We start from the raw sequence: 27681 nt of genomic DNA, 5'->3' as shown, positions 1-27681 counted from the left end.
CTGCTGGCTTCTTCCCTTCTTCTTGCTACTCTTACCTCACTCTAAAAAACCATTGGCTTTATTGCTTATTTCTCTCCCCGCCCATTTTTTTTTTTAACCAAGTGGGCTGAAAACCATTCTTTTTTCCCTCTGGACAAGGCAGAAACCAGACAGGTCCATCTGTTCTCCTTGCAGGATCAGTGGCAAAAAGACTGCATGGACACCCAAAAATTACATCCCACTCTTCAACGGAGCTGACAGCTCTGAAGGAATGACCATATTGTAATTACTTTTTTAAATAACTCAGAGATGCAGCTAGATATTTGTGCTCTGGAGAGGATAACATTAACTTGGGGCCCTTTCCAGCAAAAAAATCCCCACATCTTGGTAATTATTATTTGGCTATCAATGTAGGGACTACATTGCCTAGAGGGACCAGCAGCAATTTCTGACCCCAGTCCTGCAAAGTTATGCTACACGAGCTTTGATTTCTGCATGCACGTGCAGCCAGGGGGATGTCAGCAGAATGCCATAGGAACATGAGGTGAACTTAAGAGGCACAATAACAAGATTTACGTACAAGACTGATTCAGAATCTAATGCTGCACAAATTTGGTGGTCTTTGTTCATTTATTTACCTGCTCTAAGACAGGTGTTCCAGACTGTATGAGATTTTAATGTTTGGGGCGGTCATCTTAAGGCCAAAAAGGATGGCTCTCTTTTAACCTCTTGCCCAGAGTATCATAAAATCATAGAATCATAGAATGGTTTGGGTTGGAAAGGACCTTAAAGATCATCTGGTTCCAACTCCCCTGCCATGGGCACGGACACCTTCCACTAGACCAGCTTGCTCAAAGCCTCATCCAACCTGGCCTTCAACACTTCCAGGGATGGGGCATCCACAGCTTCTCTGGGCAACCTGTTCCAGTGCCTCACCACCCTCATAGTGAAGAACTTTGTCCTCGTATCTAATCTAAATCTACCCTCTTCCAGTGTAAAGCCATTACCCCTTGTCCTATCACTATGTGCCCTTGTAAAAAGTCCCTCTCCCTTTCTTGTAGGCCCCCTTCAGGTACTGGGAGGCTGCTATAAGGTGGCCCCAGAGCCTTCTCTTCTCCAGACTGAACAACCCCAGCTCTCTCAGCCTGTCCTCATAGGAGAGGTGCTCCAGGCCTGTGATCATCTTCAACTATTTTGTAGTTATTATCCCTGCAAGGCCCTCAACAATGTGATTAGGATCAGATCCTTCTCACTTGAAGTTAGTGTTTATAATGTAGGTGCCTATATCTAAGCTATGTATTGAATCTCCTGGTATAGTCAAGGGAGATCTATTTATTCAGTATCATCTCTGGTGATCAGGATGTGATGTATCATTGTCATCATTTACTTCAGGATGAGCTGAACAATCACCAATACTCCTATAGCAGTGGTCTATATTGGCAACTGAGGAGATTGAAATGACTCAGCCACGTTTATACACTTACAGGGAAGACATCTACATTTAGTCCTAAGAATCCCAGCCCAATTACTATTACTGTTACTACTTATGCTATGTTACATTATGATGTTAACAATCCCGTTAAGAAACAAGCGAATCTGTTTTTCCTAAGTTACTTCATCACTTGTTTGCTTATCTGTTGCTAAATTAAAACAAAAAAAAACAACCCAACATATTTCTAGTTATAACTCAAAGTCCTGCTTAATTGCCAGTCAAGAATACGCAGAATTATTGATTTAAGCCCATATTTTGCAGCTAAGCTACAGCCTATGGCTGTTTTTTGGAAAATTCTCCAAGTTTGGTTTAAAAATGACAAGTGGAAAATTGATAATTTCTTGCACAAATTCTTCCAGCAGATTTCTGCTCCCCTGTTAGACCTTATCTGTAGCCTGAATTTATCTTGCATCATCTTCCAATCGTTGCTATATCATCACTTATGCAATTAAAAAGCCCTCTACTATAACAGAAACTCCCAGCCTTCATAGCCTGGAACAAACATTGATGGAGCACTCAGATTAATGCTTATAAACACATTGTCTACTTCAAGTTGCTTGGAAATTAACTCATGATAGAATAAGTGAAAACAAGCACTGCCAATGAAGATGAGCACTGACACATTTCCATCTGCCCAAAATCTCTTTTCTTCACTCATCCTAATAATGTTTTCTTTAGAGTTACTGTTTCCAGAAAACTATAAGACATTACTCTATAACAGAAGACCTTTTCTATGGTCTCCAGCAAAATGTTGCTTTGGAGGCAATAATGTCCTGCTTTGGTCTCTGGGAGCAATGTTGCATTCTCATCCCATTTGCTGGGGACTGTGGGGATTCAGGCAGTAAGACACAGCATTCAGGCCTGCCTATGTGCTCACTCACTGGAGAAAGTTGCTGTCAGTGTGTTGTTACATCAGGAGCTCCCATCCTTTATTTTTCCTGCTTATCAATCAACACTGGCAGCAAATGGAGCTGCAAACCAGGACCCTCTACTATCATCTCGATTCTGGGAGCAATGGCTACAGGTGTGGTTCAGGCTGTGTATGAAGTAGCATGCAGATCTTGGATTAGCCTGTAAGTGGTGCTCCTAAACCCCTTCCTCCTATCATTGAGACCAGGAATGCAGGAAAACTCAAGGGACAGATATTAGCTCAGTTTGTACCCTTTCTGGTAAGAGAGATGGGTGTCCACCTCCACTTCATGTTCCCTCTTTCTGGAGAGAACAGCTGAGTCATGGCAAGAAATCTGTTACCTATACAGGTCATCAATAAGTCACTCTTTCCCTAACACCACCATCACCCCTAGAGCAAAGAGTGATCAGGAGCAGTGACTCAGAATTGTGTGGGTCTGAATCACAACAACGCTAAGAGCTTCTCCTACAGTGACACTGTTTGCGTAGGGACTCTAACTTCAGGCTGTGCCCAAAGTCACAGGCTGGTCCAGCGGGAGTACCTTACCACTGGATGCCGAATTCGACATCGGGGAGCTGTGCAACCAAAAAAGAAACATTAATGATGATGAAACACAAGGTGATTCAGAGATAATTCCTACACCTAAACTACTTTGCACCATATGGACAAAGTAATTCCTATTGAGTCCCTACTCTGAGGGAATTAGAGGCACAATCTTAATGCTGACATAGGTGAACTCAATGTCAAAGTCCAGTTAAGTTACAAAAAGTATAAAAAAGACCAAAAAGTAAATACAGCTGTGCCTGGGTAAGAGACAAATTGTCACGTCAGCTCCATCAACCTGCTATCAGTACTGAGGTCAACTGAATTTAAGTCAGACTGAACTGTACTGTTGTAGTGACATAAAGTACGGAAGGATGAGGGGTCGCATAAAAAGCACAGCTGGATGATCCAGTGATTGGTGCTTTCAGTAGTGAGATGATGAATGCCACCAAAGGAAGGAGAGAAGATGGGACTAAATGAGGAAGGGACAGGGAGAAAGAGATGGGAAAGTCAGGAGGAGTTGTAGAGTAAGGATAAATTACTGAAGACTGAATGATTCTTCTGAATGATAAAAAATTGGTAGAAATGTCAAATTACAACAATATCAGTAAAAAAATTGAGAAGTCATTGGGAAAAGTTCCTATTTTCAATGAACTCTGCTGATTACATTTAAGATTATCCCTAGCATTTCCCAGCATCAGTACTCCAAACATAGACAACATTGGTGCTAGTTAGCCTAGTGGCAAGCAACTTTCTTTGTGGTTAATATGAGGGTTGTTTCCTCCACAGTGTGCTGACCTGCCCAGCATCTCTGTCCAGATGTTACATCTCACTTCTGTCCATGCGTATGCAGGATCGAATGGAGCGGGGAGGGAAGAATACTCTCCGTGACTCTGGCCCTAGAAGTCTGCCTGTTACGAGAAATGCATAAAACAACATATTCTGTGAAGTGCAATCAAAGCTATCACTGCTCACAATATAAAGTAGTTCAAATCTTGGAGATGCACAAAACTTAACTGGACACAGCCCTGAGCAACTTGATTTGACTTTGAAGTTAGCCCTGCTCTGCGGATTGGACTGGAGACCTCTAAACCTTTCCAAACTAAATGGTTTTATGGTTGCAATTGTCAACTCCCTGCTACAGCCCCAACATCAGGCACTACCTACACCAAGAAATGAGCAGAAAGATGGTGCTTTGCTTGCTCTTCCCCAGCTTATCTGCACTATATTTTTTAACTAAATAACTGGTTTTGTTAACTAAATAACTGCATTTACAAGAGAGGAAAAATCCTCTCTCCACTTTGGGGAGCAGGGAGGGAAGGAAAGACTCCAGGCTTATACAAGCCAGCTCCCAACATGAAGGAAACAAGCCGCAAACACCATGGTGTGAGTACTGGCAACTCTGGGACAAGTTGGTGCTCACTCGTTATCCTGCCGGGGATCTCCATCTCTCCTATTTACCCCATTCCTCAAGCTGTCTTACCTTACTGGGAGGGCAAGTTTGTTGTGGCAGGGAAGTACCTCACCAGAGGTGCAGGACCTTGACCTTGGCCTCTGGCACTAGCAGAATATCAGTAAAAAATGAAAAGATTTTGTAGTGAGTCCAGAACAAGCTTGCGGTACAGCAGCCAAATCCAATTGTTCTTCTAACTTTAATAGATTTACTCTACATTTGCACTGACATGACTAAAAGAGGTTGCTGGCTCAGTATTTCTGCAAAAATAAGCAAAACACAAACTAGCAGCTGTTAAAGAAATACACCACCACTCAAAAACGCTTCCTTATGTCAGGGCATTTTCATGCATTCAAATTTTGTACAGTTCTCCAATGATTTCAGTATTAGGTTCAATTATGCTAGTTTTCTGATTCAGCTGGTGTACGGAAGTGAGTATGCCTTCTAAAATACCGAATGATGCTTACATATCTACAACATCTCCAGCTTTACAGAGAAAACTATAGCACATAAAAAACAGTCTAACCATCACAATCACCCTCATTCAGCCCAGGCCATTCAAATTGACCTTCTACATTTATTACAGGCTTCATAAAGACAATGTCCAAGCCACTCACAAAGTGGTTTTGGTCCCTAAAAGACACCTTCTAGAAAACAGTGTTGTGTTTTCATTGATTTGAGAAGCTAATTTTGAGTGGTGGAGACAGGAGGAGCAATGCAAATGGACACAAATTCAAGAACAGGAAGAAGCAGAACTGCTGCTGGCAAACTCCCACCACAGTAACTCCTGTGCCCAGGCAAATCCCGAATGGCCACAAGAAGATGGACGGAAAACAGAGTTAATCACAGTCCTTGGATCTGAAGCTTGATACAAGAGGTAGTTAAGTCTGGGTTTGAGCATGACCTCAAGATCAACTGCAACTATGATTATAAATCAAGAGCAAATTTATGGGAGGGCTCAGGGAGACAGACCCCATAGCAAACCAGAGAAGAAAGGGAAGGTGGAAAGGTAAACTCAAGACTCCCAACTAGGGAAAGATCTTAAAGCTACTGAAATCAGCAGCGTAAGTAGGATGATGAAACTGAGGACATCAGCTACATCATCATATTTTTCTTTGGCATAATGTCAGGGATGACTGTAGGCCTGTCACAGCCTGGGAAAATAAGCAGCCACATATGCACAGCTCTTGAGGAAAGGGAATTAGAATTTTATGTTGAGCCTAATATTAATAAAGGCCTATGTAATAATAAAAGTCATACTCCTCTTACCTTTAGAGGTAGGATTCATCTGTCTGAAAGTGGCTTTTACTGCAGACATTTACCAGAAATCAAGTCACCTCAGCTCCTGCTATAGCCAATGGAGAGTTGCTCAATGGAGCTGAAGCTGTGATTTATCTCCATGTAAAGAAGACCCCTACATCTGGTTGGATGAATTGCACTATAAAATCTATTGACTGTATTGACTAGATCTCCACTGACTATAAAGAGAACTTAAATACCTAATGCACACACAGAACTGTACATGAACATATCTAAATTTAGTTATCTTAATGTGGCTTTGAGTCCTGCCTCTCAGGTCAGGCAAAAAGTTTTCCAGCCCTCAGGTGTTTTCAGTGTAGATACCTAAGTTCAAGTTAGTCACCCAAGGTCTCCTTTGTAGTCAGTGAAGAGTTTCAGGCACTGCAAGAGGTGATTAATCTCACCTATTTTAGAATCATCTTTAGGATAAGATTAATTGCACTCCAGAAATTTCTATTTCCTGCTTTTCTTCAGCAGATCTAAAAGGAGTCCAGACAGCTACCTCAGATAAGGCGCTAGATGGATGGATCCCATTGTGAATGTTGAGAGACAGCCTCTCAAGCCCTGAGGAAAAGCAGGGAAATCCAGTTGTTTTACATAATCTAGCAATGAAGAGAGTAGCGTATTTGAGAATGCACTATGTGATAATGTCATATTCTGAGCCCAGAAACTGCCATGAGGATGCGGCTGCCAGACCCCACCTCTGCACAGTGTCATTGCACCCAGGACCTGACAAGGTAATGGAGCAACACCTACAATAATAAGTGAGACAAAATCAGGAGAAATGTCCAAATATCAGCAACAATGCAACTAGCAATACCTTCTTCTGTGTTTTACACAAATCATAAAAAGTTCGGTAATGAATGATCAGTGGGCGCTCCCTCCTGGATTAGTACCACAAAAAATTATTCTTTGTTAACACGCCAAGATGTGGGGGTGAAGTATTGGAACCTCCATGGGAGTTTGATCAGCACAAGGAGTGGTGAAACAGAAAAGGCAAAACCTTGACAAAATCCCATGAACAGGAAGAGGAAAGGGTATAGAAAATAAAATGTGTTATTGGACACACACATAGAGGGAAGCCTATATTACTTCAGTGGGGTAGGATTTCTTGGACCTTTATCTAAGCGATGGGTCTTATCCCAAAGCAAAGTGGCTTTTTGCATAGTCCCAGGAGGATATCATCAAAGGGGTAAGATCTCATATGTCTATTCTTGTAACACAAAAATGCTTAGTCCTGCTCTCTGTCCATGAGGCCAGCTGGCGTGACCAGTGTCCATATCACTGACCTCACTTGCCTCCAAAGCAGGAGCCACACTCAGACTCCTACTGGGAGAGGTCCCAGGTCTGCAGCAACACTTGATCTGTGCCCGGTCATTTAGTTGTCTCAGACTAAAACCATGACATGGGTCATCCGGCAACGTTGTGTTATTGGCCAGCGTGTGCCACTGCTTGGGAACATCCCTGGCACGGCTTTGCCAATTAGTCTAGACATAGTTAATGACTACTCTAGGCTTGAGAAAAGCTGCTGCCATATCTGCAGTGTAAGGATGGTCCTGAGCCGTGGCCCTATGCATCTGGTGCCACTGCGCAGATGGTGTCTGAGGTCTGATCAGGGAGCCTCAGCCAGTTGTGTGCATTGAAATTCTTCCAGCACGTCTCACAAGAGCAGCAGTGTTAGCAAAGGTAGAAGAGCAAATTCCAGTTCTTGTAATTACCTTCCTAAATTAATTGCCCTGCAATTTCAATCAGCTGCTCTTGACATTCCCTCCTCAGGGTGTAATCCCTCCTCATAAACGCTCTGAGCGGTGCGTGGAGAGGCAGGAGCGGAACAAAGATAAGCAGAGCTGATGCTGCACTGCTGAGAGCCTGGTGGGCAGCTCCCCACCATGCGCTTTGGGAATTTCGCTATCAGTCCCTCAACAGCTGTACTTGCTTCTCCTCCATCCCCACTGAAAACAGAAAATTTTAGACTCTCTGTAGTTCCAGTCAGTGGGGAATGCCCTGTAAAGAGCCTTCTGGTTTAGGACTAACATCTCTATCCTTCACCTGAAGCTAGGTATAACCCAAACCTAATGGCTCCTATAAAATATATAAGAACTAGGACTTGGATGGATCGGGGCATTTAAGCTTTCAGCATTGCTTTAGCTCTACTCCAGTGGTGGACGGCACTAGGAACATTGAATTATTTTGCTATACAACCACTTACCATGTCAAAAGCATGAAAAAACTGAGATGGGAAGATAACAATTAAATGCATATCACTGAACTAAATGGATAAACACAGCCCAACAATCGGGTTTGAACAAAAAGAAATGAGGAAATATTTGCTGTTTTGACATAGGTGCAATGTTTCATAAAATCTTAGTTCTAGTATTAATTCAGATGACCAGAAGAAACGACATGAAATTAAAAACCGGCTTCAGAGCTATAAATAAAGCCATAGCAAATTATATTGTATTAACCAGGAAGGGGGGAAGTTGTTATCTAGTGAAATCCTGAATGGATTTTCTTAGTTCTGGTCTTATTAAGTGCTTCCTTAATGATCTATAAAAAGAATTAAATTGAATGTTAACAAAATTACAAGGTACTAATCTGGAAGGTGACCAAAACATCAGTGAGGACAGAAGAAAGCAGATATGAAAAGCATCTGGAATTAGAAAACACCACTGCAGAGTTAACGTGACAATCACAAACTAACACAGCTTGGCAAAGGAATGCAAAACACATCCATACAGCTCTCAGCAACAACTCTGAAAATAGGGAGGACAAGTGAGATGCAAGTACCTATAAAATGAAATAAAGTCTGTAAAGTGAAAGGAAGCAAAAGACAACAGCCAGCCCAAACGGGATTAGGATTCCTCCACTGCCGCTGCAATGCTCCACCACCATGTACCAGCAACCCAGAAAAAGTAAAATAGGAAAGACTTTGGCAAGATTAACGCATGTAGGAGAAGGGAGTGAGAGCACATGCCACCTCAAGAGACACTGGATGCTTCTCATGTCAGGGTCTCAGCATCTCTCCAAACTGAGATTTAGCAGTGTTGGAGATATGCAATTCCACTTCAGTGGGGTTTTTAAAACCCACACAAACAAGCAAAAGGCAGCACCTCTAAGGAGGGCAAGGTTTTATCTTGGTGACTATAAGCAGAGGTAGCTATTAAGGTACAGCAGGGATGAAGGCCTGTGACAGATCCTGTGGAGAACTGTAGCTTAGGAGGATTTCACACAGCCCAAGTAGAGGAGCAAGTTGGTTGTGCAGAGGAAGATGATGATACCTAGTGCTGCTTTCCACCAAATCTCAGGCACGCTCTCTGCTTTGGATGACCTCAGTGTCACCTTGGATAGGTCCCCCCTGACATCAGTGGGACCTTTCACTTGCTCCAAGTTAAACATGCTCTTAAGTAGTTTGCTTGCTTAAGGCTGCGGAAGGCAATTTACAGATTTTCAGCCTGAAAGTTCTCCCAAAGTGCCTTTTTCCAAAGTAGGTTACCATGAACCTAAATATCCCTGGGCATGTCCCTCTCTCCACAGAAAATGCTAAGTTTCCCAGCTATCATCCTAAGACAGAAGGCAGCCTATACTTAATGGCTCTTGTGGACCATATTCCTTGTAAAGCTATTAATATTTAAGTTATCCCATTTAATACAGTATCTGCCAGAAGCAATAGCAGATGCAATGTCTCCATGGCTCCATTCCTTCTATAAAGTTCCATGCACAAGAAAGGAATATAGCATTATTAAATACAAGAATAAACATTATTATTTATTTATACCATGCAAGGCTGATCATGGTAGTATCCAACCACCCAGCTGCCCAGCTATAACTAAGGTCACTGATCTATTATGTTTCTAAACAAGATATACATGATTTTAACACTCACTTGACTGATTTTTTTTGGAAAGCTTCTTAGAGCTGTTAAATTAGGTCCAAATTACTCAAGTCTAGACCTTGTCTTTGAATATGCATTCCATCACCTGACCTTGCACATATATCTCAATGCTGGAAAGGACTTTTTACTGACCAAGAAGTACAGAATTGTGCTCTACATACATGCACAGGTTTGTACATTTGCTAAGCTATGAATAAAGAGGATTTAATCAAGTGATGTCTGAAGACAGGGAGCCCCATGGAAAGAACAGAAAGATGCCGGGTGAGTAGCTTTTGCTGTGATGTTTGGGAGAGGCAGGCACTGCTGGGGAACCTGCATGTTCACTTACACACACCCAAGCATACAATGGTATATAACTGGCACTATATGTATGTGAGGATTTTGTAATCCAGCTGTTAATATGCATAGTCTTTAGTTACTATTTTTTCCATTAGATTTGTTCTGAATGTTTCTACATTATGCACCAAAATGAGCAAAATGAGCATGGAAAGTCTCTCCCTGTTGAATTTTTGAAACACTTCCCTAATCTCCATCTCAGATTAAAAGAAGAGTAAAACCTGTGTGGCCTCTCCGCCAGGCAGTTGACCCGGAGGTGTCCAAACCCTGCTGTGCCCCATGAGGATCTGATGTTTGCTGCGAGGAGCAAGAGAGGCACAAGAAGAGACTGAGATGGCTTTTATGAGCTGAGTGGTACCTCCGACCAGAGCCCCAGCTGCTGTGCTAGAGATACTGCGATAAGTCTAGTCCTGGGCTTTACCGGTGATGGTGCCTCCAGGACTGCCAGGGTAGCACTGAGATGGTGCTACTCTTCACTACCAAGTTTCTCAAAAGAGAAGAAAACCACAATTTGCTGGCTGCTGGAGGGGCTTTGCTGTATCCCCTCTCATCAAAATGGTGACATTTGGGACTGTTCGGTTTTATAGAAATTATGCTGGGGACTCTGACTACTTTCCGAGGGGCTTATTCCTGGGCTGAGCTGACAGCATCGAAAAACTGACTGCTGACTTTGGCTGGCACTGGCGGTGCCGATACTCGTCCGCATGTCGCACCCTCCCTCGTGCATCACCGGCCACAGAGGATCTCACCAGCCGTCCAGATGAGGCCACATCGCGTGGTGTTGAGCAGGGGCTTGCGCTTGCAGAATGGCGCTCAGGGACCTGCGTCCCCAGGGGTTTTGGGGACACTGAGGCACATACCTGTGCTACAGACAGCCGTGAGCCTGCAGCTCCTGCGAGCCCATCGAGCAGGCGTGAGGCAGCACCAAAACTCCGCAAGTTAGCAGCGTAGCCATGGCAACGCCGAGCGCGCAGGCTGACCGACCCGACCCACGGGTACCCGTGCCAGGAGTGGGTCTTGCTGACAGCACCAATGCCCCAGCGAGGAGATATGAGGCTGTAGGTGAAAACAGACCTATTGCCACCAAAGGCCCAGGTCTGTAATTTCAGAGGTAGTTTGAGGGCTTAAACGAGCGTTGGGCACCTACGAGCTGCCGAAGCGACTCCAAAGCTATGGCCAGGGATCGCAAGCCGTTCATATTATACAGCCTGTGGCTTCCCCAGACTCTGCTGCCCCTTCTCCTTCCTACCAGCAAACCCCAGCTTTCGGCAGCCGGTGACCACAGCCTGCAAAGCCAGCTGATCACAGCAGATGAGATGATACAGTCACATCTTGCTAAACCGCATGCAAACCCAGGGCGGACTCCGCAAGCCTCGACGGCGATGCAATAGCAGAGGTGTGCGGTGAGGTCTCCAGTGACTAAGACTTCATTATTTTTTACAAAGTGTACTGCAGAATATTTATCTGTGCATTACGATGAATTAGCATAAATAATTAAAACAGAACTCGTATTGGCGAACACATAAGCAAAGGGCACTTGCTAATGGACCAGGCTTGCTCTGCTGCTCCAGGGACTCACTTAGAGACAAGTCCATGCCAACCAGGCCAAGGAAGGATTCATATTTATCCTTCTTTTTACCCCGAGCCTGTTCCCGTCTCACCCCAGATGGCTGACACAGGCTGGTGCATCAGCGCATCTTATGGAGCATCTCCCGAAGGGCAAAGAGGAAAATAATGGAAAGTCCTCAGACCTTCAACCTGTTCCCCGAGTCCCTCAACACTCTTTTCTGCAAACAACCCACCCACCATCAGTCATGCAAGAGGTGCTCGCCGGTGCTTCCCAGAAACACTGACGATTTGATGGATTGCATGACTCTGCCTTCTCTTTTTATTCCAGGTATTAAGTGGTGTTGAAAGAATGGCATGGCAAATAAGGAAGGGTTTTCAAGTGTTCCCCATGGTTTCCCTCTCTCATCAGCAGGTACGCCGTGGCGATCTACACCAGCAGAGTGTGGCCAATACTGCACACTTTCCCAGAAGAGAAAATCTAATCCCAAGCCTTTTCATAGTCTTATTTTTCCATGAAAGTAAAGGCTGCAGCTGTCTCAGAGGATGGTATGAAAATAAGAATATCTCCTAGCTACCTCTCCTTCAGCCTCTCTTTTTTTTGAGTCAGGTTGAAAATATTCCACAAATTGCAATTGCAAACTTGATCTGTATTTTGTTACCTTTCTGGACTCTGGCCATTATCCACCAAATATTTTGTGCTTGCATTTAAAAATAAACTGGAAAATCAAAATTTTACTCATTTTCAATTTTTCATTTGATTCATTTATGCAAATAAAGCATTTGGATGGTTTGTGGAGGTGAACAGGTCTTGAGTCGGTCTCCCTGGCCAAAGGACACATCCCACGAGGCGCAATTGCAGGGGCTTCCTGCAATATATTGCGCTGCTCAACACAAAGGAAAATACAGTACCTCACGGGGACAGCAGTTATACCTACAGGAGACTAGCTCCGAAAAGAGCAGGGATAGATTGTAGCCTGACCTGCAACCCCCGAGAGACGTTTCCGAATTAAAAACCTCAAAGCTTAAACCAGATTTTTTTTTTTCTTATTTTTTAGTGAAAATGTTCAGCAGGAGTTTAGCTTTACAGAGGTGAAATTTTTCATGGGAAAATCAATTTTCTCTTACCAACTATGCCATTAAGATATTGCCATATTGCCAAGAAGTCTGTGAACCCTGATGTCCTAGCAGAGTGGAACTTCACGGGTCTTATGCAAATCTCCTGTCTAGCAGAGCTGCCAGAGAATAAATGTTTTCAGATGGTGAAGGAAACCAAGTCAGCTTCTTTAGGACCAAATCCCCTTTCTCTTTGCTATAAGGATAGGCTTGAACAAACTCACTTGTGCAGAACAAGGAAGGAGGAAGAATCGCAAGGAAAATATCTCATGTCACTTTCTGTAAATCACTGCCAGTGAAAGCTCAACACTAAAATCGCCATCAGGAATTTCTCCCTTTCCCCCCTGCATCTTCGTCCCTAGGTCTTGGTAGGGCTTGATCACGTTTATGCATTCTCATTGAATCATTTCAGTAGGTCTAACCCCACCTAAACTAAAGCCAGCGTTTACAACAGGCACTGTGTCAAACCTTATTTATGTGCACATTCTAACAGTGAGACACACACAGGATCGTGACCCCTTTGCAGCCATATGGGCATCACTATATGATTTAACAAGATCCCATCCGTACTACCCTTTTAAAAGTTCTGGCATCGAAAGCTTTTGCAAAGACCTTTGCAAAGCCCCTTCCTGACCCCACACAACACCCTCGGTGTGTCCTGAAAGTTGCAACCCTCTTCCATCAGCAGCTTCCCACCGCCTAAACCCTGGGATGCACACAGCACTGGAGTCCTTTGCATCATCTCTTCATTAAACACCTCTGAATGCTTGGATCTATAAGGAATTCATCACATCCACCTATGCTGCAATCCCTTTTCGCCCTCAGCTGTTTATTCTCTGGGGTTTTGCATATGAGAGCAACCTTCTTACGCTTAATTTTGGTTGCATGGTATTTATTGCAAAGTTACTCAGAAGATTGAGACAAAGTGTAACGTCATTAAGATAAATGAGACTTTCCTTGAAAATTAAAACAGCATCAAATTTGTAGATTTTATGGAAAGGTTGGCAATCTCTCACCTACCCAAGGGAATGTGTAAACTGTCCTAGTGTGAAAAGAAGCACTGGGGGACTGCTGGGATGGCACTATGCAGTGTCACAGCAGCACCTCCAACATGAAAGAGACTCCTTTTCAGAAGGAAAAAGGTTAAAAGACAATTAATTTCAAAGCAAGAACAAAGACTCTGGATATCAGCTTAGGTGCTGCTTCCCCACGGCACTGCTCCTGCTCTCGAGCAGGTCATCGTTCTTCAGTGGCAGGAACAAGCTCTGAACCCTGTCAGCAAGATCTCAGCACACTCTTCCATCACTTTCGGCAGATTTCTTTTGTAGGATTTGATCCTACAGCAAAGTAAGAGCCCACAACTTCTACTGAGTTCAGAAGGAGCTGAGACTGAACAGAAACAGTGTGGCCAACGGCAGCCTGGGACCGCTGAGCCCCCCTGGGTGCCCTGGAAGGGGATGGGACATCTGTGCTGGGCTGGCAGACCAGGACTTGTGTATTTTACTTCCTTTAAGGATAAAGGACTCCTAAAAATGTTTTTTCATTAATGTTGAATTTGGCCCTGATTGTCTTAACAAGACTGTGATTGACTTCTGTGGGAGCAGGTCAGACTCACATCTCAGTTTTGCAGGACTGAGTAGTCACCAAAGAGAAGTTGGCCACACAGGCCCACTCCTAAGAAGGATCAAACCTTACAAACATATTGAATTTTTTCCCATTCTGTGATCCATATCGCATAAGGATCTTAAGGTTAACCACACATCTAGAGAGCTATCTAAAATGAATGTTGTAACTTGGAAATTCTTATACCATTGCAAATAAATGTGAATCTCAGCTCGCCTGAGCCTCTCTAGACTCATCCACCGTCCTATTGCTTACACCCAGACATGAGCCCAGTCATGGACTTGACCCAGCTGCCACAGCTGTCCACAAACAGAGAGATGCCAAGTGCTCATAACACTCCGGCGTGTGCGAAAGCCTCGCTGATGCAGTGTGTGTGGGCTGCCCAAGGCAGGATGAACGGGGTGCCCCTCGTCCAGACATGGCTCTCCCCAACAAGAAGCAGCGTTATGAAATGCTGAGCGCGATCGAACGGCAAGCTCCGTACCAAAGAGTCTTCCCAGCATAACACACCCCAAATGCTGTCGCTCCCTGCCTGCCAACACAAGTTTTCCTAGGGCAAGAAGGGACGAAAGAACTGAAAAAATGTCACGACATCCAGTGTCCACATTTTTACAGAAATTAAGCTGGAAAGCAGCAACCTTCGTCCCAAGACACACTTTATGAAAACACTGAAAAGAGGGGAGCAGCAATGAGTGAGTGGTACACAGCAGCACTTCAAGAGTGAACGCTGCCTTTTACTCCTCGCCCAGGGCTAAATCCCTGCAAACATCAAGGAGAAATTCGCCTGAAGGTAAAAATCACAGCCCTACGCTCAAGGTGTTTATTTGCAAGCACAAGGACTACAGCAACGATCAGGACTTCCCAAGATCCAGCTCCAGGCTCACAGACCATGCAGCCTCGAGCACTTTGTTTGTCTTTGGCAAATAAACCAATTTCAGAAATCACTGCTTAAATCCTCTGTCACATAGAGCTCTGTGCATGTTACAGCATTAAAGAAACACAGTAACACCATGATCACTGATAATCCCCTAGGTTTTCAAACATATTCACAACACTAAAAACCACATTTAATTTAATAGGACTCTGCCAACTCCATTGTATGCTGTAAACGGATTTATTTCTTCTATATTCCTTATGAAAACTTTAGGGAACAGAATTTTTAGGAATGCAAACCAGTGGTCATTAACTCGACCTGTCACCTTTGGGCCACAAAACGAGTTTGTGTCATCTCTGTTCGCTCGTGGCCAATTTAAGTTTCTGGTTGACAGTGCTGCAACGCTGGGGTTTCACGCACTGCAGGGTGCCGCTTACTGGACCAAAACCCCATGGTTTTTCACTTGACACTGTCATCTATGGAAAGAGTCGGTTCACTCGGGGTTTGTAACAGCTAGTTTCACCGCACGCAATGCTCTAGGCTGAACTGAAGCCGGCAGCGTCCCCTTAAGCACTTCGAGCCTTAAAACTGCTCAGAGCTTGGGCTTTCTGGCGTCCCTTTCCCAGGGTCTAAGACACACAGGCTCGGGCATGCCGCTCCAAGGCAACGCGGGGATGCATACAGGAGGGAGACACAGACTTAAAAGCTGCTGCTCATTTTGGAAAACCCGACGACAGAAAAAAAAAAAAAGAAACGAAACCACTCAGCAGCACACCCCATAATAAGACCCCCCGGTGCTGGAGCGAGCCCCCCGGAGCGCCGTACGCCCAGAATGATAAAGCAAAACGCTGGCCCCGGGCGCATCTCCCCGGGGCCGCCCCCGCCGCCCCCGGACGCGCCCCCGGGGCAGCCCCGCTCCGCTCCGCTCCGCGCTCCCGCTCCGCGCTCCGCGGGGGCTGCGCGCCCACCCGCGTACTCACACGAAGGCGTGATAGAGCAGCGCCCAGCCGCGGGGTCGCTCCAGGGCGTCGTAGATCAAAGTTTGGATGCGGCGGTACTTGGCGTGGTTCCGCTTCACCGGGCGGCTCAGGGGGGTCTTCGCCAGCAGCCCCAGCCCCGGCGGGCTCCGCTTGCCGCCCTCCTCCTTCCCGCCGCCCTCCAGCAGCAGCGTCCCGTCGCGGTCGCCGCCGGTGCCCAGGGCCAGCGAGCCCTGCTCGGGGTCGCCAACGCCGCTCGCCGCCGCTCGCCGCCCCCCCGCCGCCGCCGCCGCCGCCGCCGCCGCCCCGCCGGCCGCGCTACCGCCCGCCGCGCCGCGCCGCGCCTTCAGCCCCATGGTCGCCGCCGGGCCCCGGAGGCGAGCTGCAGATCGGCGGCGGCAGCCCCGGGAGCCCCAAGGCCATGATCCGAGCTCCCCGCCCCTCCCCCCCCCAAATGATCTCTTTATATATTTATATATATATATACATGTATATATATATATGGAGGGAGGGGGGTTAAAAAAAAAAAGGTGGGGTGGGGGGAGGCAGTCACATCCCCGTCAGGTCATCCTGGCCGGCGGGCAGCGGGGAGGCAGGAGCGCGGCGGGCACCTGGGCCGGCGCAAGGGAGGGAAATCATCGCGGAGTTTATTTACCAGCCCGATGCCCGAGCCCCTTCCTCCCCCCCCCCCCCCCCCCCCGCCTCCTCTTCCTCCTCCTCCCAGCTCCTGCCTCCCCCCCAAGCCCTCACGTTAGGGAGTGGCCCATTGTATGCAGCCAGCAAATAGCCGGGCGCCCGCCCCCCGCTCCCCCAGCCCCGGGTGTCTAGTCATCCACGCTGCGTGGGGCACCGGCGCCGGTCCTCCGCCACGGGGCTGCCCCCCCGCCCCGGCTGCCAGCCCCCAGCCGGGGCCGCCGGCTCCGAGCGGGGAGATCCCGGCAGCCGGCGGAAGGGGAGACCCCGCTCGACACCCGGGGATCCCCCTGCAGCATCACAGCCCCCCTCCCCTGCTGCGGCTGGAGGGGAGGGAGAGGAGGGGGAGGGCATCCCCGGCCCCCCGGCGGGGGGTTGCTTTCACCGCCGGAGCAGGAAGGAGAGGAGGATGGGGAGGAAGGATGCCGGGAGAGGCGGAGGGTGGGCGGCTGGAGGCGCTGCCTGCCGATGCGGCTCGCTCGGAGCCGAACCGAGCCGGAGCCTCCGCCCGCCGAGGGGGGGGCACGGCCGGGCAGCCCCCCCAGCCCCGCCGGGGAGCAGCTTTTTGCACGGGTCTCTTGCGGGAGAGGCTGCTTCTGCCCCGCCCGGGCGGGTCCTTGAGGGAGCGGCGCCGGGGCCCAAGCCCAGCTGCAGCCCCGGGGGGGTCTGCCCTGACCCGTCGGACCTAAGAGCTCCCTCCCCTCCGTTTTAGCCTGTGTACCCCATCCCCAGTCCAGTCTCGGACCTCAGTTCTGAAGGGATGTGGTTTTGGCTGCAAGGAAGATGGGAAGAGACGGTTTTTGTGTGCCCTGCACCCTTGGTGCCCTGGGATTTCTGCCACAACAGGCTAGAAACACCCCCTCTCCTCTTAGAGCTGCTCTTGAGTAAAACCCTGCTTGCATAGCTACACCTTGGGAGGGTACAAAGGCTCTAATCGAGCCTCTCTTTCTTGCCAGATAATAATAATACAGTAAAAGACAAAGCCTTACAGATCGCTGGTTGTTTTCATGTTTTCTCCTCCTCCAGATGGGGGAGTTTTCCTGGTATCTCCTGAAGAGATGCCAAGACACCCAAGAGCCCTTCCAGACTCATAGGAGAAGCAGATTTGCCACCTACTCTAGCTGCTGCTGCTCCGTTCCCCAAGGGATTTATAATCTGAGCAGTCCTCCTGCTCCACACACCAGGAAGAACAGCTGGAAAAGGAGCTCCTGGAGGTGATTTTTGGACCCACCACAGGGCCATACTACCTCCGACCAGCCTATAGACCACTATCGGAGATGTCCCAGGTCACTCAAAAATGACACTTCTGCCATTGCATTGCTAGGTGGAAGAAAGGCTGTTTCCCCTCTGAGGGTCCAAATTGAGCAGATTCAGTGCCGAAGAAGAAAAAATGGCTCTCACAGCCTGGAGCTCCCCTCCGCTACCGTTCCCCTCCCAGTCTGTAGCTAACACATCTGCCTTCAGCTCTGCCAGCTCCAGCATTAATACGTCTCAGTCACCATCCGATTCTGAACCTTTGCAACCCTGAGGGATTTGTCCACGAGCAGATGTGAGCAGACAGCGCGGTATCTATCTCACTCACAGGGCTATCGCGTCAGCAGCCAGCGTCATTTTAGCTGAGATCTCCATGACACTATCAGCAAGAAGTGGCTGACCCGAGCGTGGCACCAGGAACGCACGCGTTCTGCTCCCCGCTTAGCTAACATCTATCAGCATCATTTGAATGTCATTTATAGCTGTATTCCCAAGGAGGGCTGTGGGAGGCTAGGAAGTTTTGATAACTAGGCCATTTATCTCTCTCCAGCTCCTGTTCTACCTCAATACAATAGTGATGATACTTCCCAATATCACAGGGGAGCTATAAGCATTAGCGAGGATGTATGGGGCACTGAGAATAGAGCACTTACTTCAGATAACACCCTGTGCCTTAACCTTCATCCCAGCATTACAGAGGAAGAGGTGGGAGGAGAAGGGGGAAGGAAAGAAAATTTATAGGTAACCAATTCATCACAGTTTTGAACCACAACAGTAAATGTTCAAACCGAAATGGGGATGGTAAATAATTTTCACGGGGGGGATGGGGGACAGTAAATTATTTTCACTTGCAAAGGGTTGTACCAATGTCAAACAGCAATAGGTGATTGGTAGGCAGGCGCACCAGCTTGTTTGGCTTTTATAGCCCTTACACCGGGGACACAACCCTTTTCAATATCAATTACATGTTGGGTTTTTTCAGTCGCATCCTCCAAAAGGCAGGCTTTTGGGACATTTTCAAGTCCCAAATCACCCCCGTACAATCCACCTTTTAAGACCCAACAGGAAAGAGTTTCCGTCTCCTCTCCAAATTTAAAATCCCATCGCTCAGTGTCAGGAATTCTCCTCCTCCATGCTCCATCTGGGATAACTATTGTGCAGATGTACCCGTACTGGCCGGGAAGCGGTGTAACGCAAGGGGAGCTAGCTAAAGCCTTCCAAATCAGCACAAAGACACCCAGCAGTTTCAAGGGGGTCTGAATCAGACCCTCGTAGTGATGCTGCAGTACCTCAGTGGCGGTACCGCTGCTCGGGACCCCAATCCTATCGCACACCTGCTGGCAAAGCTCCTGCTGACGTCAAAGGGAGCTTGGCCAGATGGAGCACTCAAGGCTATGATTTGGCTTGATGAGCAATTATGCTCCATTACTATTATTTATGATGTGTTGCTGGCAGCGCCCAACGTGCACAGGTTTGATATCCACCTCCTTGGCTGACACTGGAGGTCTCTGTAATCAAAAGCAAGTGCTTCTGCCGAGCTGGAGTTTGCAGCCAGGAGGCTGTAAAAGGCTCTTTTGGGAGTGTACAGAGGGACCGGTGATAAGCATCTCCCAGTAGGTTATGCTGGCCCTTGTCAAACAGAAAACTGGTTCAGTCGGAGAGGTTATAGTCTAAAATCAGAGGAAAACAGGAAGGGATCATATCTGTTGGTCAAGATAATGTGGCTTTATCTTGGCTTATTCATACATCAGCTGGATTCTTGTGAATGACAAAGCACGGGACTGCTTGGTAAACCACACACAAACACGCACAGTATATTTAGTAGAGCCACATGCACATTCAACTGGAACATCTGGATCATGTTTACAAGAAGGAAAGCTGCAAACGGACAACCAGTTACTCTGCAAAAGACTTCAGGAGCAAAATGGACAAACAGCTGCTCATGAGCTTCAGTGATAGAGGAGCAGAGATTTGGTACTTGAAAAAATGGTCGGGGGCTATCTAGGAATCAGGAATAGAAAGCAACACTGTCTATAGTGTGAGTGAAACTGTCATTAAAATGCCATGTCCTATTTTAGTAGGACATGCTTTGAGAAAGGTGCTGAAGAGCAGAACCACAGGGATCATTTCCTGGGATAAAAGATTTGAAGCTTGAGGACCTCTTGACCTAGCAGTCTTGGATATAACAAGACCCAGCGCATGGAGAGTGCAGCTATATAACCATAGAAGTAAGTGGGATCTCAGTTTCAGTGTAAGCACACAAGTGGTGTTGAATTTTGGTGCCTTTCTCTTTCTGTCCTTCTGCTGGTTCCTCTATCTTATCAAGCAAAATGTTTGCAGTGCAAGGCTTCTCATTTCTCATTGAGGGTGACAAGACCTAATCCCATTTTCAGCTGGTCTCTAACACCAGCCTCCGCTCAGCCTTTGGTAGAAGCTCCATTGACCACCCTCATGCTCTCTCCTCCGAAGCTCCAAAGGCTTTGAGGAGGATGCCATCCACACACGAACCTATCTCATGATCCCTTTCAACCATTTTGTTAAAACTCACTACTGGGATGCCCACAAAATCTACCAACGTGCCTCTGCACAGTCTGGGAGCACCTACTGATGAATGCCAAAGGAGGCAGTGTAAGTACGGAGCGCAGCACTGATACCCCAGCTAATTCAGGCAGTAGGAGCAGTCTAGCCATAAAAGAGACCTGAAGCCCCAGGGGGGCTGATTTAGGGGATTGCTATTGCAGACCCAGCACTGCGCTGCCACAGCTCTGTTGTTCAAACACCGAACCTAGCTCATGTACTGGGACTTCAGTGTTCAGCAGCATAGGTATGCTCAAGTATTTCCTCTCTCCTCTTTTTGCATCCATGTCCTCCTTCTTCCTTACAGTTACACATCAAGCTCTTTTTTTTTAGGGCTTATTTCTTCGGGCTTAGCATTGAGGGACTCTAAGCTGTGGCTATTGCTCCTGCCTGCTAAACTAACACAAAATGAAGGCTAACAGTCAATCAGTGGAACAGCCTAGTCAAGCACGAAACACGCTCAGACTTGGTCTTAAGTCAGAGTTGTAGGCTTGATCTTTATTTTTAAAAGCTATGGCCTAGTTTAACTTGAAGTTACAGTCTGTGATCTGCAGATGGTCAAAGTGATCAAAATGTCACTTTCTGGCTTCCAGATCTTTGCATGAACTCCATGAAACCAGGCCAGGCAGAAAGGCACACAAAGGTCTTGTTGCAGAGACTGAAGTCAGTGCCTGCTCCTTGAATCTGCTGATGGAAGAGGGGTGGAGATGTCCATGAAATCTCAAAGCTGTGCAGAAATATAAAAGGCAGTTATGCCAGCCAGCTCTTCCTTCCCTAGACTGCAGATGAGCCTGATGAAAAGTAGCTGCAGCCTCAAGCTGTTTTCCTTTTCTCTGCAGCAACAAGGTGCAGCTGGAAACCAGAGCCTACATTAGCTCCTGTTCAGGGTCAGAATAACTATGGGGCTGGTGCTGCTGGTCCCAAACTGGGCAAAACTCATTAAAACAAACAAACAAACAAACACAAAACCCACGAAAATAAAACACCAACTGTAAAATACGTTCATAGAAACAGTGCTCACTTGAGGGAAAGACTTACCAGGATGGGTCCCCTGGTCTGAGACCTGGCTGGTCAAATGTTCCCTGGATTGCAACTGCAGCAGCTTTCACCTAGCAGACAATATCACTGCCTGTCAGCGGTGGAAATGAGTCCACAGAAATCACCTGTGCCAACTCTGCTCTCACTAAGCTGGTCCCCTGGCACTCTACGATCCTCTGAGCGCAAGAGTTGGCCGCTTGTGCCATCCATAGAAATGGGAGACCAACTGCCAGCTGTCATTGGCCTCGCTGCCTACTAGCTTCATGGAAAACATAGAGGAGAATAAATCTCCACCACTACAAATTACTGCATGGGCAAAAGAAAATCAATACACTGTAACTTCACGCCGTCTCAATGCCATTAAAAGATCATTGCAAACCAATCAAAAGAGCATCCATAATTCTCTCATGCTCACCTTACTGGATCCATGGCACAGTGCAGAAAGCATGTGTGCATCCATAATCTTGTCCCATCATTTTGCACAGTCCTTGTCTTTGAGATAGAAGGAGGGATTCCAGACGGCAAGGTTTATGCGTTGTATGGGCCTTGTCCAGCAGCAGCTCCAAACCTTGGACTCCCAGGCCCTTCCTTGCTTTGCCAAGCTCCAACCATCCTAGTCCTTGACTTTCTTGAAAAAAATACTTGTCCTAAACTTTTTTATTCCTCAACCCACTGAGCAGAGCATGCTTAACCTTTTCAGGCTTTTGGATCTGCCTTACTATGATTCATTTCTGGGCATGCCCCTTTAGCATGCGAGGCACGGCAGCGCTGTAATATTAAAAGTCAAAGGGCTGCCTGAAAAAATAGCACTGTTCTTCAGGGAAGGAAAACAAGCAGATAAAGATGGGTCTTCATGGGTCTTTCACTTTCCCTCATCTAATCTCATGTTTTATGACTTTTTCTGAGCTGCTTGGAATTTCTCACTTCCCCTCCTGACTGTAAGTGAATGAGAGTAAGGTGAGAGTCTCACTTCCAGGTGTTGGGATATCACAGGATCAGCCTGAAATCCTGACATTTGAACTCTCATCACTACAGCTGGCAACTCTGAGGAATACATAGGGGAATCATTACTGACCGAAATGATTTTTCCATTTCTTTTCAGATAATTTTTAAGTTTCCAGATTATGCATAATATAATATAGTCTCTCCACGTTAAAGTGAGTCTATCAATTGGATGTTTTCCCTTAATGTCAGAATAATGGATTGAAATGTCAGTACTGGAAATCTGATTGTGCTATGGATTCAACAACAAACTAAGACACTCTAGAGTTACTAGGAGGTGCAGCCAGTGACTGCTTTTACAAAGGGCTCCCACCAAATTCCTTCTTTGCCTTCAGACCTGAAGAAGTCATGTGTGCAAAGATGTGTCTCACAGGGAACCTACCCCCTGGTTTCCTTTATACTGTCTGCTTTTAAACAAGGAAGCAGCTTGGCTTAGCAAACCACTATCTCCATGACATGGGCTCCATCCCTGTTGGTAAAATATGAGGATGATTGAATACTGGTACAACATCACCACCAGCTCTGGGTAGGACCATAACTTGTTGTGCAAAGTGTCACACAAACTGAGATGGTGATGTTGGCTGTCATGGTACAATCTGCGTTACAACAGTCAATAGTCCTATTCCAGTAGAGTCCTAATAACTTCAGTTGGAGCTCTCTCTGATGGATAGAAAGCAGTCTTCAGATATCCACAGAATCACAGAATCACAGAATCACAGAATCACAGAATCAGAGACTGGTTGAGGTTGGAAAGGACCCCTGGAGGTCATCTGGCACAACCCTCTGCTCCAGCAGGACCACCTAGAGCCAGTTCCTCAGGACCGTGTCCAAACAGCTTTTGAATATATCCAAGGCTGGAGACTCCACAGTTAAATATTTCCTCATTACTGACTTCTGAACACCCAGCTACACAAAGGATCGATTGGAGTACCTGACATATACTTTAATTTCAAGGAATTTAACCCAGAAGTGCACTATGATTCACAGCTATCAGCCCTTCACATGTGGAACCCAAATCTGGTTTGCAAAGCTATCCCTATTTCACATTCAGTCCTTGAGAAGAGAATATCCTTTGAAAGAGCCTGTGGGCTTGCAATCATTCTATGAGCAAAGTTTCTGTCCACTGTCTTTGGTAGCAGCAGGATTTCACTCCACTCTTCCAAGAATGCCATCTTCCCCAAGTGTAGGAAGAAATTGCCCTGTGTTAGGATAGCTTCTGTCTTCGCAAATGTAACAGTGAAAATCTATTTCCAGCCTCCCTTTCCTTGCCCAGTTGTCTCTAACATGACACAAAAATCATAGCCAACTTCCCTCTCTCATCAGAAGCAATCTCTGATAAGCAGCTCCTTAAGGGCTTTCTGAACACTGCAGCTCTGAAGGACCAGCAAAAGCCTTCAAGTCCACACCACATACGAACCTCAGTTTCCAGGCGGCTTCTCTCAGTGCAGACATTCTTCTGCACATGCAGACACAGCTCTCCAGCCCATGCGGTCTCCTCATGCTGAAAACAACAGTGAGCTCCACAATGCCAGGAGCTCACCAATTTTTTTCTACCTGGTTTGCAGCTGAACAGACCCACCCTAATACACACGTCCCCTTTGAATGATGCTCCCAAATCTATGGTTTCTGTTGTTCTCAAATGTTGCCTTTCTATTTCATAATTCGCCCCTTCTGTGTTAGAGATTTCAGTAGGAGAAATGGATTATCATTGATTGTAGAAAATTGTACTTTATTGCACAAAGATAAATATTGATCAACTTGCACAGTACCAAAGTCAACTTCAGGCAAGAAACTATGGTGTGGCTATACTCTTATTGCAGCTCCCAGCTATAGCATAATGCTGGTAGCTTAGCGAGCAAAGGAGGCACCAGGGATCTGCCAAACTGAATATTTATTTCTTGGACAGCAGATGTCCACACCCCCCACCTTGAACGACGTGGGACCCTTCACTGTCAGAGCACCCTGCTTCTACTACCAATAACTTTGCTGGTCTTAAAAAGAACTGATTAAGAAGTAGCCATAAGAACAAGGTTGCAAGGCTCTGCTTTGGAGCAACCCTCTGCCTACCCAGCAAGTCACGCTTACTGGAACATTGCAAATGTGGGTCTGGGTGAGTCCGGGGTACCTGTCCAGTGACAATATGGATGTGCTCCTTGAAGCATATTATTGCTTAGCTTGATTTCAGGATAGAATATTCAAAGAAACCATGATCAAAGAGAGTATGTCTAGAAGACACAGGAGAAAGGAATAAGATTTGCTCTCATCTGTTCAGGAGGAGAGTTGATTTGGCAATTAATATGTAGGTGTAGCACTTAAAAGATCTTGCTTTGTCATCCTACTATTACTTACTCCCTGTGTGGCTGTGACCAACATCACTCTGTATCCCATTCAGGGAGCAGTTGTTTGTCTTGTTCTTTAGGACTTGGTCCTGGGCTTCATTTTCTTCCAAGACCAGTGCACAGAGTTCACTGGACCATTAGGGCTTTAGTGCTTTGAGACTACAACATCTGGCACTACGCAGGGCCTGGCATGATGAATGGGATCCCTCAGCGCTGCAAGAACAGAAATGCTACATTATTAATAAGCAGGTGAACAAGGAGGTATATAGCAGTGCAGTTCCTAAGTATGTGGATTGAGGCACCGACGGTGAAAGCACATCTGTTAGTCTCATCTCCACCAGATGGGTCCTTTCAGGCCCTGAAGTTACTGTCATTTATTTCACCTGTAATTTAGTTCAGGGCTTGCTGAGGAGTGGACACATCGCAGATAGGAGAATAGTGGTCTGACACCTGAAAACTTTGCTAGGAACAAATCCATGGAAATTCTTCAGCAAAAATTTAAAGAATCTCTCAGAGTTTTCTTTTGAATGGTATGAACTGATTAAAGAAGATTTTTTTTTTTTTATCAACATGTGATAAGTTAAGATTTATTATTATTATTATTATTATTATTATTATTATTATTCTTTCTTGGAAACAAGTTTTGGGAGAAGAAGGCAAATCACTTTTTGTTCACTAGAAATAGTTTGAAAGTTGATTTTTTTTCAGTTTGAAAAATAAAAACAACAGAACAGATAAGTTTGGTAAGAAGTTGTTAAAAGGCTGAGCAAACAATAATTCAACGTCAATGTCTGAGCAGCTCTTTAAGATCAGAGCTTCAGGGAGGTTTAAACCAGGACAGTGCTTTCTCCTTGGGGTGGACGCTGAGGACATGCATGGCTGGCCAGGGCAGCATCACAGAGCAGCAGAGGCTGAACAGGCTCTTCCCAGTCAGTCAAATGTCTGTTTGCTGATCTGTGGATCCTGTAAACTGGGAAGATTTGATGCATTTTTGACCAAGGTTCAGTAGCAAGGCCACATATCCCTGTGTCTGTCTGAATCTTCAGACAGCCTGAAATCTCACTCAGTGTTGTAAAGCTTCACCTTTTAGAGGCTGTCGTAACCTCCTGGGCTCCCAAGCTAAACATCAGTTTTATTCTCTGGCTTTTTGATGAAAAACACAATCTTTCTTCCTTGCATGCATGTCTGTTCATCTAGCTGTCCCATCTCATTTTCACAGCAGCAGATGCATGGGCTTTGACTGTGGCTGGAGACTGGTTTGTAGGAGGCTAAAGCCAAACTGAAGAGCACTCAGACTTAATTCCAAATTGATCCTCTGTGTTAGGCAGAAGATCATTTGTGATAACCAGGTTCATTATGAACATCGATGCTGAAGTCTTTGGTAGACATTTCTAGAAACCTACAAGAACAAAAGCATTGTGAGATGAATGGGTTCTGTATCTTGAGTTCAGGATGAGTCTTCAAGCTGAGCTGAGTGGAAACTTTTTTTTTTGGTCAAATTAAAAATATTTTAACAAGAAAATGATGACAAGGATGAAACTGAGTGGAGGGGTTTTACCTATTTTGCAGAAGTTTAGACAGAGTCAAAATTTCTCATTTTAAGGTTTGTTTGAAGTGTGTGTTTCACAGTTCATTTCACAGTTCTCTTTTAGAGGTTCAAACAAGTAGTAATAAAATTAGAAATTTGGCCAAAGCCAAGATGCGGCATTTTGAACAGACAGAAACAAATTGCTCCCACTGTCCTTTCCAAGCCTTGAGATTGCTTGCAGTACTGTTGAAGTTGCATGAGGTTCTTTAATGGAGTTGAATCTGCATGAGTTTTTTTATGGCGTTGCTCTGCATTCAGCAACCCGACAGCAGCCAGAACCCATTTTTTCTTCCTTTCCAGTGTGGCATCTTTCTCCCTATGTTTGTAGTGTAATCCGTCAGTGTAGTTGCACCATCTTAACAGCCTCAGATACCCAAAGTCTCACCCACCAAAGACTTCTGATGACTTCAGGGTGTTGCTGGAGCAGCTGGAGTTCAGGGTGCAGCGGTTTTCTCCCTAGTGCACAAGCAAGGTAAATTCTGCCTACAGGGAAACTACTTCTGACTCTGCTGTAGCCATAGCTTTTGGCTACCTAAGCTGGTCATTGCTCTATTAAGGTAAAAAGATGTCCCTTTTAGTTGTAAAATATGCAAGACAAGTTAAGAGCCTGGGGGATCTGATGGCCTGTCTTTGCTGCCATGGGGATTTACCATTCCAGCTGTGTGATCTTAGTGGGGACACTTCCCTGGGCCAGGAGTCAGGCACCCCTCTGTAGTTTCAGAAGAGCACTGCAAACCCACTTTTCCAATTTCACGGGGCAAGAAAAAACAGGTTAAAAAAATAATAGGTTTGGTCCATTTGGGGGAATATGCTTTCAGGTTGCTTTGGAAAGGACCACTTTCTCTTAATGCCAGAAAGGAAGGTCTTGGAAATTACAGTCCCTTGCAGGGCAGAAGCTTTGGACAGTGCAAGGACCAGAGCCCAGCCCAAGACTTTGCTATTGCTTGCAGAGGAGCATGCTGCACCCTCCAGTTCAGCAGAATCTTGCAGCCTATGTTTGAATCCAACCACTTTAAGAGATTTAAATTTGTTAAAATGTCTTCCTGGGCATTTTCTTGTTCCTTGTTACTGCTGACACTTCTGAATGTAGCAGAATTCAGCACAGAGGCCAGTTAGTGAACAAAGGCAGA

At 46.1% G+C, this 27681-nt stretch overlaps 1 protein-coding gene across 2 annotated transcripts in view; it reads right to left on the bottom strand.

The window, feature by feature from the left end:
- The window catches only part of KCNQ3 (potassium voltage-gated channel subfamily Q member 3), a gene marked incomplete at both ends in the record, with an annotated part of 202711 nt that extends 186295 nt beyond the window's left edge, over positions 1-16416 (bottom strand). For both annotated transcript variants that reach the window (XM_082326769.1, XM_082326770.1), the window contains one exon: positions 16064-16416. In XM_082326769.1, the coding sequence (XP_082182895.1) occupies positions 16064-16416 (353 nt within the window). The remainder of the gene's footprint in view (positions 1-16063) is intronic.
- Positions 16417-27681: the final 11265 nt, after the last annotated feature.

This window comes from Platalea leucorodia (assembly GCF_965183815.1).
Source record: "Platalea leucorodia genome assembly, chromosome: 1".
Lineage (NCBI taxonomy): Eukaryota > Metazoa > Chordata > Aves > Pelecaniformes > Threskiornithidae > Platalea > Platalea leucorodia.
The sequence above is the reverse complement of the archived record's forward strand: the minus strand, read 5'-3'. Positions and strand labels throughout refer to the sequence as shown.